Source organism: Schistocerca americana, chromosome 3, assembly GCF_021461395.2.
Source record: "Schistocerca americana isolate TAMUIC-IGC-003095 chromosome 3, iqSchAmer2.1, whole genome shotgun sequence".
Lineage (NCBI taxonomy): Eukaryota > Metazoa > Arthropoda > Insecta > Orthoptera > Acrididae > Schistocerca > Schistocerca americana.
The window spans coordinates 965863162-965876171 of NC_060121.1; the positions used below are offsets into that span (position 1 = coordinate 965863162).

At 46.2% G+C, this 13010-nt stretch overlaps 1 protein-coding gene across 1 annotated transcript in view; it reads left to right on the forward strand.

The window, feature by feature from the left end:
- Positions 1–5294: 5294 nt before the first annotated feature.
- Positions 5295–13010, forward strand: part of LOC124607330 (serine-enriched protein) — a 132119-nt gene continuing 124403 nt past the window's right edge. The window contains exon 1 of the mRNA XM_047139630.1: positions 5295–5500. Coding sequence (XP_046995586.1) covers positions 5295–5500 — 206 coding nt within the window. The remainder of the gene's footprint in view (positions 5501–13010) is intronic.

Sequence of the window (13010 nt, forward strand, 5' to 3'; positions counted from 1 at the left end):
TAGACAGATGTAACTCGCCCACCGTGCGCCCGTCCATCAGACAGCACCCTAGGCGCTGACAGCGGTCGCTGGCTCTAAGAAGCTATTCTGCTCCTCAGGCCACGTGGCTGAAAGTAGTGCGTACGATATCCAGTCACCAGGGCTGTATTTAGGCCGGCGCTCGAACCACGAGAGGAAGCGGTTCACTCCGAGTGGACTTCCTGGGCAAGGCGCGAATGTAGTAGCGTTCCAGCAGTCAGGAAGGTACTTTGGAGCCGCCGCAACGATAACGTCGTGTTTCAGTGGACTTGTTAGCTGTCTTGCCTTTGTAATTATCCTGGACTTGACAGTGTTTCGTCATACTGGTTGGTTGAAAGTGAACTGTCCTTCTGGACTTTAATTCGTGCTGTGACTAATGTTAAAACTTTGGACTGTCCCATGAGGACTTGAACTTTTGCCAGGAAGTTCCATTTCGATGCACACTTATCAGCAGAGTGAAAACTTCATTCTGGAGTAGCTGTCTTTGTTAAATGATAAATTCTTACGTTGTCGTAGAACGCACAGTCGCAGATGTAATCCGTCTCGTTAAATAAACTCCGTTTTACTAAATGTGAATGAACTTTTCCTGTCCGTCACACCATGTGGACATTACAAAAAACTTTAGCTGATTCAACAGTCTTATGTAAATCTAGCAAAATAAAGGCCTTGCTTACCTTTTTTCGTTTCTCTATAAATGCAAAATCTTACTTCCATTACAAAAGTATTTTATTGATGCAAACGAAAGCTTAGAGTCACTCTGCTTAACACGGAAGCACTGTATCATCTGAATGGAGGAGACTTTGAAGCATAGTACTTATAAAAACTCCAAAGGGAGCAATAATTTGGCACAAAGACAGCAAGGTATCTTGTAATGAGTATTTGAAACATTTTCTCCGTGGTTTTGCGCTTACAGCAAGTTTAGCGACGTGGAGCAGAGTACCGAGAACGCAATAGCATTGAAAACGGATTTCGTGCAGAAAAATGGCACTCTTCGTGCATAATTAAGAAATGGTGAGATGTGTAGAAAATTGACTGTTAGTATAACAAATGAACAGGTAATTGTAAATATACAGTCATGTTCAGAAAACCTCCCCATCGGAGGTTCGAGCCCTCTATTGGACATGCGTGCGTGTGTTGCCCTTAGCGTAAGTTAGTTTGAGTTAGATTGAGTAGTGCGTAAGCCTAGGGACCGATGACCTCAGCAGTTTGGCCCCATAGGAACTTATTATAAACTTCCAATTTCCTTGAATGACTACAGACAGGACGTTCATGGTCACAGGACATCCACATTAGCATGTTCTGCAGAAATGATTAGCGTCTAAATCATGTCGGTCCGCGGGTTCAAGGTCAACTTCGATATCATGGAACACCACCACCTCCCGCTAAAGTGTGCCTGTGGCTCTTGTTGTCACTATAAACAGAAGGTAGTGGATCAGTGTGACTTAAGCAGAGGTGCAGGATGCCTCGCATGCGTATGCACGAATCGACAAATCCGTGGGTTTTAAAGGGGGCGCATTGTTGACATGAGAGAATGTGATGCTGCTCGTGCGCGGCGAAGTGTTCCGGCAGTGGAACGGGTGTGTGGAGATCGGCTCAGAGAAGGCCGTAGAACACGACGAGATTGCTCAGGTAGCACCACCCAGACCACCTCCCGAGAAGATCGACACCGCATCTGCATGGTATTGCAGGACAGATCTGCTTCCTCCTCGTGTCTGCCGCAACAGTGGAACATTGTAACGCACCGTACACTATCAGGGGTGACAGTCCGTCGCAGTTTAATTACGGCATGGGTTACGTGCGGGTCGTCCACTTCTCTGCCTACCTTCGACTAACGTGCAGGAAATACCGCGTATAGGAGAGCGGCATTACAGTGACTGCCTTCACACTAAATGTACAGCATCAACTGGAGGCCTTATGGTGTGGGGTGTTATTGGGTACAACCACAAATCACAGATGGCGAGCGTCCAGGGCACTGTGACCAGTGTGGCCTATGTGAATGACGTCCTGCGACCCGTAGCCATACCATTTCTGTGGAATACCCCAGATGCCATTTTTCAGCAAGACACTGCACGGCCACATGTTGCTGCACGAACACGTGCCTTGTTGTTGCCACAGGATGACAGCCTTTGCTCTGCCCCACTAGATCACCACACTTGTCGCCAATCGAAAATGTGTGGGATATGGTGAAAAGATGGGTGCACTGCTGTTACCCAATGCCAAACACAACAGATGAATTTTGGAACCAGCATGGATGGCTATACCAAAGGACGCCATTCGCACCTTAAACGCGTCGATGCCATCACGCGTGGAACTAGTTATCAGAGCCCGTGGCATGACCCTGTGTCTGCCTGGCAACAGGACACATCCTGAACCGAGGTGGCTGAAATGATAATCACTTGTGCACATACACTCCTGGAAATTGAAATAAGAACACCGTGAATTCATTGTCCCAGGAGGGGAATCTTTATTGACACATTCCTGGGGTCAGATACATCACATGATCACACTGACAGAACCACAGGCACATAGACACAGGCAACAGAGCATGCACAATGTCGGCACTAATACAGTGTATATCCACTTTTCGCAGCAATGCAGGCTGCTATTCTCCCATGGAGACGATCGTAGAGATGCTGGATGTAGTCCTGTGGAACGGCTTGCCATGCCATTTCCACCTGGCGCCTCAGTTGGACCAGCGTTCGTGCTGGACGTGCAGACCGCGTGAGACGACGCTTCATCCAGTCCCAAACATGCTCAATGGGGGACAGATCCGGAGATCTTGCTGGCCAGGGTAGTTGACTTACACCTTCTAGAGCACGTTGGGTGGCACGGGATACATGCGGACGTGCATTGTCCTGTTGGAACAGCAAGTTCCCTTGCCGGTCTAGGAATGGTAGAACGATGGGTTCGATGACGGTATGGATGTACCGTGCACTATTCAGTGTCCCCTCGACGATCACCAGTGGTGTACGGCCAGTGTAGGAGATCGCTCCCCACACCATGATGCCGGATGTTGGCCCTGTGTGCCTCGGTCGTATGCAGTCCTGATTGTGGCGCTCACCTGCACGGCGCCAAACACTCATACGACCATCATTGGCACCAAGGCAGAAGCGACTCTCATCGCTGAAGACGACACGTCTCCATTCGTCCCTCCATTCACGCCTGTTGCGACACCACTGGAGGCGGGCTGCACGATGTTGGGGCGTGAGCGGAAGACGGCCTAACGGTGTGCGGGACCGTAGCCCAGCTTCATGGAGACGGTTGCGAATGGTCCTCGCCGATACCCCAGGAGCAACAGTGTCCCTAATTTGCTGGGAAGTGGCGGTGCGGTCCCCTACGGCACTGCGTAGGATCCTACGGTCTTGGCGTGCATCCGTGCGTCGCTGCGGTCCGGTCCCAGGTCGACGGGCACGTGCACCTTCCGCCGACCACTGGCGACAACATCGATGTACTGTGGAGACCTCACTCCCCACGTGTTGAGCAATTCGGCGGTACGTCCACCCGGCCTCCCGCATGCCCACTATACGCCCTCGCTCAAAGTCCGTCAACTGCACATACGGTTCACGTCCACGCTGTCGCGGCATGCTACCAGTGTTATAGACTGCGATGGAGCTCCGTATGCCACGGCAAACTGGCTGACACTGACGGCGGCGGTGCACAAATGCTGCGCAGCTAGCGCCATTCGACGGCCAACACCGCGGTTCCTGGTGTGTCCGCTGTGCCGTGCGTGTGATCATTGCTTGTACAGCCCTCTCGCAGTGTCCGGAGCAAGTATGGTGGGTCTGACACACCGGTGTCAATGTGTTCTTTTTTCCATTTCCAGGAGTGTAGTAATATACATGTCGTGTGAATATGAACGTCCTATCTCTAGTCGCTTGACAATGTTGACTGGAATACTCTCTCAAATTCTAAAGGTGGCGAGGGTAAAATACAGGGAGCGAAAGGCTATTTACAATTTGTACAGAAACCAGATGGCAGTTATAAGAGTCGAGGGGCTCGAAAGGGAAGCAGCGGTTGGGAAGGGAGTGAGACAGGGTTGTAGCCTCTCCCCGATGTTATTCAATCTGTATATTGAGCAAGCAGTAAAGGAAACAAAAGAAAAGTTCGGAGTAGGTATTAAAATCCATGGAGAAGAAATAAAAACATTGAGGTTCGCCGACGACACTGTAATTCTGTCAGAGACAGCAAAGGACTTGGAAGAGCAGTTGAACGGGATGGACAGTGTCTTGAAAGGAGGATATAAAGTGAACATCAACAAAAGCAAAACTAGGATAATGGAATGTAGTCGAATTAAATCTGGTGATGCTGAGGGAATTAGATTAGGAAATGAGACACTTAAAGTAGTAAAGGAGTTTTGCTATTTAGGGAGTAAAATAACTGATGATGGTCGAAGTAGAGAGGATATAAAATGTAGACTGGCAATGGGAAGGAAAGCGTTTCTGAAGAAGAGAAATTTGTTAACATCGAGTATAGATTTAAGTGTCAGGAAGTCGTTTCTGAAAGTGTTTGTATGGAGTTTAGCCATGTATGGAAGTGAAAGATGGACGATAAATAGTTTTGACAAGAAGAGAATAGAAGATTTCGAAATGTGGTGCTACAGAAGAATGCTGAAGATTAGATGGGTAGATCACATAACTAATGAGGAGGTATTGAATAGAATCGGGGAGAAGAGGAGTTTGTGGCACAACTTGACAGGAAGAAGGGACCGGTTGGTAGGACATGTCCTGAGGCATCAAGGGATCACAAATTTAGCATTGGAGGGCAGCGTGGAGGGTAAAAATCGTATAGGGAGACCAAGAGATGAATACACAAAGCAGATTCAGAAGGATGTAGGTTGCAGCAAGTACTGGGAGATGAAGCAGCTTGCACGGGATAGAGTAGCATTCATCACACCAGTCTCAGGACTGAAGACCACAACAACAGCAACATCTCTAGTCGATCGAGGAGTTCTGTTTTTACGGAACTTGAGTGTATTAAATAACAGTTTAATTCGGTAAGTAGCTGGGCAGCTAGAGGGCAAATAAATACAATGACAAAAAGTCAATGATGCCATGGTTTCGCGTCACTCACTTGTGAAGGGATAGGTAAAAACATCTACCGTCTTAGAGTTCCCCGTTGAAAATTCATCCCTACGTCTTCGATGACACAGTGAGGTGTTGGGCCGAGTCGTCCTTCCCTGGTATCTCTAAGCATCGGTGGCTACTCGAGGCTCCCCAGCGCCTACAGTGGTTGGTGTCTCTAGGTATGCTTGTCCTGCCTGTTGCAGCGGGGGCTCGATGCCCGAGGCGAGCAGCAGCGCTATGGCGGAGGCGGCGGCGCTCAGCGACGAGCCGGACCTGAGCACGTTCGAGAACAAGTCGGGCCTGGCCGAGGACATGAAGTTCCTGGCGTCGATGCCGGAGCTGTGCGACGTCACGTTCCTGGTGGGCGACACGCGGGAGCCAGTGTGCGCCGTCAAGGCGGTGCTGGCCGCCAGGAGCAGGTCAGTGGAGCGTGGGCGTGGCGGTGGTGGGGGGTGGAGGTGGGGGGGGGGGGGTTCCAGAGCTGAGCGGGTGGTGGCTCAGTGCTGCAGGTGTGCAACTACCAGTAATGAGGGAACAGCTCAAGTACGATAGTACTGCGTATCGGGCGAAAGTTGTGGCTGGATTGAGGATTTATTGGCCGCGCGGTTTGAGGCGTCATGTCACGGACTGCGCGGTCCCTCCCGCCGGAGGTTCGAGTCCTCCTTCGGGCATGGGTGTGTGTGTTGTTCTTAGCATATGTTAGTTTGAGTTAGTTTAAGTAGTGTGTAAGTCTAGGGACCCATGACCTAAGCATGTTCGGTCCCTTAGGAATTCATACACATTTGAACATTTTGACCTTTTGAGAATTTCTTGGTAAGGAGGACGCAGCATGTTATCTTGGACAGAGAGTCATCGACAGGTATCAAAGTTACTTCAGGTGTGCTCCAGAGAGTGTGTGGTATCCTCGCTGTTCATGTTGTACATTAAGGCCTGGTTGTCATTCAAATGAGGAAAAACTAGGCAAAGTTTGGAAATTTTTTTGAAACAATGAAAAGGTATACGAAGGATATGTTTGAAGATTATCGTACTTTGAACTTTTGTTTTAGATTTTCAATAAAAAAAAGTAAAAAGAAAAAACAAAATTGTGCGTGTGGTTATGGTTTGATCAAGGGCCTGCGAGTTTAAAATATGCAAGTGTAGCATCTCACGAGTTATCTGAAATTATAAATGGATAACATCAGCCGAAGCTACATTAAATTTATGGGAGCTTGTACCTAACCACTATGAAATAACGTTAAATTTGACGATGTGGCGTTAACTCTAATTTCAAGTTCGATTTTTGGTGGTTTGTTCCACTCTTCATGGCTTTTCCAAAAATAGTTAATATTAACAAATTTCATATATGGTAAGTATAAACTCCGAAGAAAAGAGTTTACTTTTCGGGGGTCAAAAGTAGGAATTAATTAATTTAATCTATTATTATTTTATGCTGCACGCAGTTTTGAAAAATCGTTTCTGGAGAAACTTGTTGAAAGTATAGGGAAAGCTTTACATGTATTATTAGTTCAATTGCATGAAAACTACATGTTATTAGATATTTTTTATGTCGTTGAACACATATCTGAAATCATTTTTTGAAAACTCAAAACGGCTAATGCAACATGGCGGACCAAAAATTATGTTGTGACCAACTTTGACCAAAATTTGACCGACAAAAGTGTTTTTATTACTTACATTAGGTCTGAATTTCCAAGACCGTATATCAACTCTTCGTCAAACTCGAATTGTTGTTGGAGACCAATTCCCTCGTTCTTCTTGGCGAGAAATGCCAATGTGGCTGAGACGGAGATATGCGTTACAAGTCCTGCACACGTTTTTCGTCAGCTTTGTCGGTGAATTTGTTTGCATGCATACTGCAATATAAATCATTTTTGAACGTGCGTCAAGACACGGCAAGTTTTCTACCTGAGCCGAGCGTTTCGACTGTGAGCATACCGTGGCGGCTGTGACACTGCTTCGAACAATGGGCTGTAGAAACTTTTGAAGCTAACGGATTCAAAAAGCTTTCTTCCCAACTTTCTAGACATATATACCTTTCAAAAAATGCAATAAAAGAAAAATAGAGTTTTCGACAATTTTGAATGAGAACCTGGCGTTAATGACCTTGCAGAGAACATCAGTAGCAGACTTCATGCAGATGATGCAGTTATATATAAGAAGTACAGGTTGGAAGAAAGTTGCTAAAATATTCAGTCTCATCTTCATAAGTTTTCATTGCATCCGTCCGGATAATAGAGCACTTTAACGCCTCGCTTCAGGCATTCGGGAAGACGAAAAAAAAAATGGTTCTGAGCACTATGGGACTTAACTTCCAAGGTCATCAGTCCCCTAGAACTTAGAACTACTTAAACCTAACTAACCTAAGGACATCACACACATCCATACCGGAAGCAGGATTCGAACCTGCGACCGTAGTGCCTAGAACCGCTCGGCCACCCCGGCCGGCCGGGAAGACGAGCCCGGATGTGGTTTTCCCAGTTTCCCATAATCTAACAAGGCAAATACAGGGATGGTACACGCGTCCGCCTCAGATACACACAACACAAACATTTAGAAAACGTTCTCACATTTCACTATGAGATTTACTCTATACGCGTACAAATGGGACACGCAGGTTCTCCCCCACAGGGTGGGGTGGGGGGTGGCGTCAGGAAGCGCGTCCGGCTGTCCACAGTCACAAACATTGCCACAACACGTGGAACAATGTTGACCCCGTATAGAAGCGGGAGAAGGCTACGAAGAAGAAGATTTTGATAAGATTTCAGTATGGAGCAAAACTGACAACTTAATTTCAACGTACAGAAATGTAGGATTGTGCATTTCATAGAAAGCGGGAATTCCGTAAATCAGTGAATTCGAATTGGAATCAGTCTACGCACGAAAATATCTGCATGTAACAATTTCTAAGGATATGAAATGAAACGGTCACATAGGTTCTGTTGTAGGAATACTTATGTAATATTTACATGTTGAACAATCTACTAGTAACAAACCTATCAGTATGTCTCTCGATTTCTTCGACGACTTCCTTTAATTCGACTTCGTACTTCGAAGGGGAAGGGGCGCTCCCAAACAATAATAGTACTCAAGAATGTGTCGCACAAGCGTCGTGTATATGGTATCCTTTACAATGAGCTACACTTTCCTACAAATTATCCTAGTAAACTCAACTTCACGTCATTTTTCAATGTTACGTCTACACACTTACTTGACTTCACTGTGTCAAGCAGCACATCGCTAATACTGTATTCGACATAATAGAATTGTTTTTCCTACTCACCCTCTGTATTTTGCATTTTTTCCCCACATTGTCGGAAACCTGCCGTCCATCACGCCAAATAAAAATTCTGTCTCAGTTATCCTGTATCTTCCTACAGTCACTTAAATACGTCACTGCACCGTACACTACAGTATCATCAACAAACATTCGCAAATTTTTGCTCATCCTACCTGTCAGGTCGTATATGAGCCGGGATATAAACACTGACGGAAAAATATCGCAGGAGCAGAAAATGATAAGAAGTAATAAATGTGGGGAAATGAAATTTTGCCAATACATTTGTCTAGGTAACATATTTGAGTGATTAAGATTGCAAGATCACAGGTTATCGTGAACGCGATATAAGCCACTGAAAATGAGAAATGTTGGTACATTAAAAACCGATGTAACCACCAGAATGTTGAAGCAAACATCCAGACGTGCATGCATTGCGCTTTACAGGTATCGTATGTCAGTTTGTGGGACGGGGCTTTCCATGGCTATTGCCCGTGGTCGCTCAATACAGCGACGGTACAGCTGTTTGTGGATGACGCTGGAATTGTCGTCCGATGCTGTCCCATACGTATTCGATTAGAGACAGATCTGGTGATCGAGCAGGGCAAGGCAACATTTTGATACAACGTAGAGCATGTCGAGTTACAACAAAGGTATATGGACGACAGTTATACGGCTGAAAAACACTCCCTGGAGTGCTTTTTATGAATGATAACGCAGCAGGTCAAGTCATCAGACTGACGTAGAAATCCTTACAGGGCATCATAGAAGCCGCTTTGGAGGACTGGGTCAATATCCCCCACGCTTATCTGGAAAATTTGTTAGGGGGTAGGCTCCAGTATTGATGATAAAGCAATTGGAAACATTTATTTTGACTAGCGTAAATACACTACTGGCCATTAAAATTGCTACACCAAGAAGAAATGCAAATGATAATCGCGTATTAATTGGGCAAATATATTATACTAGAACTGACACGTGATTACACTTTCACGCAATTTGGGTGCATAGATCCTGAGAAATCAGTACCCAGAACAACCACGTCTGGCCATAATAACGGCTTTGATACGCCTGGGCATTGAGTCAAACAGAGCTTAGATGGCGTGTACAGGTACAGCTGCCCATGCAGCTTCAACACGATACCACAGTTCGTCAAGAGTAGTGACTGGCGTATTGTGACGAGCCAGTTGCTCGGCCACCATTGACCGGACTTCTTCAGTTGGTGCAAGATCTGGAGAATGTGCTGGCCAGGGCAGCAGTCGAACATTTCTGTATCCAGAAAGCCTCGTACAGGAGCTGCAACATGCGGTCGTGGGATAACCACGAGAGGGCTCTTCCTGTCATACTAAATCACACACCAGACCGTAACTCTCGGTGTAGGTCCAGTGTGTCTAACATCTACATCTACATCCATACTCCACAAGTCATCTGACGGTGTGTGGCGGAGGGTACCTTGAGTACCTCTATCGGTTCTCCCTTGTGTTCCAGTCTCGTATTGTTCGTACAACGATTGTCGGTATGCCTCTGTGTGGGCTCTAATCTCTCTGATTTTATCCTCATGGTCTCTTCGCGAGATATACGTAGGAGGGAGCAACATACTGCTTGACTCCTCGGTGAAGGTATGTTCTCCAAACTTCAACAAAAAAGCGTACCGAGCTACTGAGTGTCTCTCCTGCAGAATCTTCCACTGGAGTTCATCAATCATCTCCGTAACGCTTTCGCGATTACTAAATGATCCTGTAACGAAGCGCACTGGAAGCACAAGCACTGCAAAGTTCACAGGTAATGCGGTTGCCATACTGCCTCGTTACGGTAGAAACATGGACTGTTTGCGCTACAGCTACATTACAAACGAACAAGTGTATTGATATGGTAACGTACTTCTGAATTACGTTTAGTATTAAAGTTTCATTAATATGCAACATTTATTTCGACGACAGTATCTACATTTACAACCGTTTCGAACCAACAGGTTCTTCAGGCGGCTGTTTAAAATACATCCCTTGCAAAAAAGAGAACAACAACCAGCAATTGGTACCAACACTATTTATTTATACAAATAGCACACAGATTTCGAAGCGACCGGCAGATCCTGTGACGGCTGTAAACACTTAACTTTGATTTGCCTGTGTTTATATTAGTTGTTAGCTGTTTTTAAGCCCACTGTGGTAATCCTTCCTTGGGGCGGTTGTGCCGTGGAAATGCACGAGCCACTATATTGCTCTGTTGACTGCTTGTATTCACGAAAAACTAAAAACTATGTGAAGTACCTTTTTGGTATATAAATCTGCACATAGTGCGTGTCGCGCTCTACTCTATGTGCATATTTACAAACCAAAAAAATTCAGAAGTACGTTACCATATCGATACACTTGTTCGTTGTAATGCAATTGTAGCGCAAACGCCGGCCAATGTGGACGAGCGGTTCTAGGCGCGTCAGTCCGGAACCGCGCTGCTGCTATGGTCGCAGGTTCGAATCCTGCCTCGTTCATGGATGTGTGTGATGTCCTTAGGTTAGTTACGTTTAAGTAGTTCTAAAACTAGGGGACTGATGACCTCAGATGTTAAGTCCCATAGTGCTCAGAGCCATTTGAACGTTTTTTGTAGCGCAAACACTCCATGTTTCTACGGTAACGAGGCAATACGGGCGGTCTATGACAGCAGCGTTAGCTGTGAACTTCGCAGTACTTGTGCTGTCTGTCATTACGAGAGTTGTGTTGCTTCACGATGGTTCCGACAACAATAAAGCACTATGAGAAGCTCCGTATAGTCAGTCTAATGGCTCAGGGAATGATACAAGTGGACATCGAATCGAATATCTTGAGTCAAAGTGATGTCTCGAGAGCCTGGAACAAATTTCTAGCGACAGGATCTTCTGAGGATCGTCACAGATGTGACCACCGAAGAAAAACAACAGGTGTGCATGACCGATATTTGCGTATAACGGCAAGCAGAAACCCTCAGCACAATGCTACACGTCTAAGGCGGCAGTTCCAAACAGCTACAGAAGCGCGAGTGTCACTACAAACGATACGAAACAGGATCCATGAGCAGGGATTGTGCGCCACAAGACCTCAAGGCACCTCCTCTAAATCGGGTTCGGAGAGGGTCTCGTGTAGCAGTGGTGCGAAACCACTCTTTGTGGACTGGGTAGTAGTGGGGCACAAGGTTTTTTTTCTGACGAGACTCGCGACAGTGTCCACACTGACAATACTGATATTAGTGTGTGGAGGCAATGAGGAAAATGTTTACACGCTGACTGAATCGTACATCGCCGCTCAGTCATGATTTGGGGTGGAATCAAGCATGGCCGCAGGACACAGCTTGTGCCAGGACGTGGTAGGATCACAGGCGTGATGTATAGCAAGGACAACATTGCACGCACTGTGGCTCCATTGGATAATCATAGGAGTGTTGGAACTGGATTCACGCTGATGGACGATAACACACGCCGCTATCGTCACAATCTAACGAACAATTTCCTTGTGCAGCACAGAATCAGTCGGATGGAATGGCCTCCATGTTCCCCAGATCTCAACTGCATTGAGAGTGTGTGGACCATGCCCAGACGAGCTGTCTGCAATAGTGCTGTCCCGTCAGAGACCTTACAGGGCATGATAGAAACCGCTTTGGAGGGATGGGCCATATCCCACACGCTAATCTGGAAAGTTTGGCAAGGGATATGCCAAAGCGCATCCAGAGTTGTCTCCAACCACACGGGAGACCGACTGGTTTATAAACGATGTGCTATGCAAGATAACGAGGAGAAACTGTAATGTTTGCAGTGGGTTCTTTTGTAAAGTTTTGTTTTTTGTTCTTTTGTTAGTGTTTATGAAACGGAAATGAGTTTATCTTCTTTATTGCTTCTCTTCTTTTACATGTAGAAAATAATTTTTGTTGCCTATTATCTCCAGTATTGATGATAAAGCAATAGGGAACATTTGTTTTTACTAGTATAAATACACTACTGGCCATTAAAATTGCTACACCAAGAGGAATTGCAAATGACAATCGTTTATTCATTGGACAAATATATTATACTAGAACTGACACGTGATTACGTTTTCACGCAGTCAGGGTGCATAGATCCTGAGAAATCAGTAACCAGAACAACCACCTCTGGCCGTAATAACGGCGTTGATATGCCTGGGCATTGACTCAGACAGAGCTTGGATGGCGTGTACAGGTACAGCTGCCCATGCAGCTTCAACACGATACCACAGTTCATCGAGAGTAGTGACTGGCGTATTGTGACTAGCCAGTTGCTCGGCCACCATTGACCAGACGTTTTCAATTGATGAGAGATCTGGAGAATTCCAGGGCAGCAGTCAAACATTTTCTGTATCCAGAAAGATCCGTACAGGACCTGCAACATGCAGCCGTGCATGATCAAAAATGGTTCAAATGGCTCTGAGCACTATGGGACGCAACTGCTGAGGTCATTAGTCCCCTAGAACTTAGAACTAGTTAAACCTAACTAACCTAAGGACATCACAAACATCCATGCCCGAGGCAGGATTCGAACCTGCGACCGTAGCGGTCTTGCAGTTCCAGACTGCTGCGCCTTTAACCGCACGGCCACTTCGGCCGGCTAGTGCATTATCCTGCTGAAATGTAGGGTTCCGCAGGGATCGAATGGAGGGTAGAGCCACGGG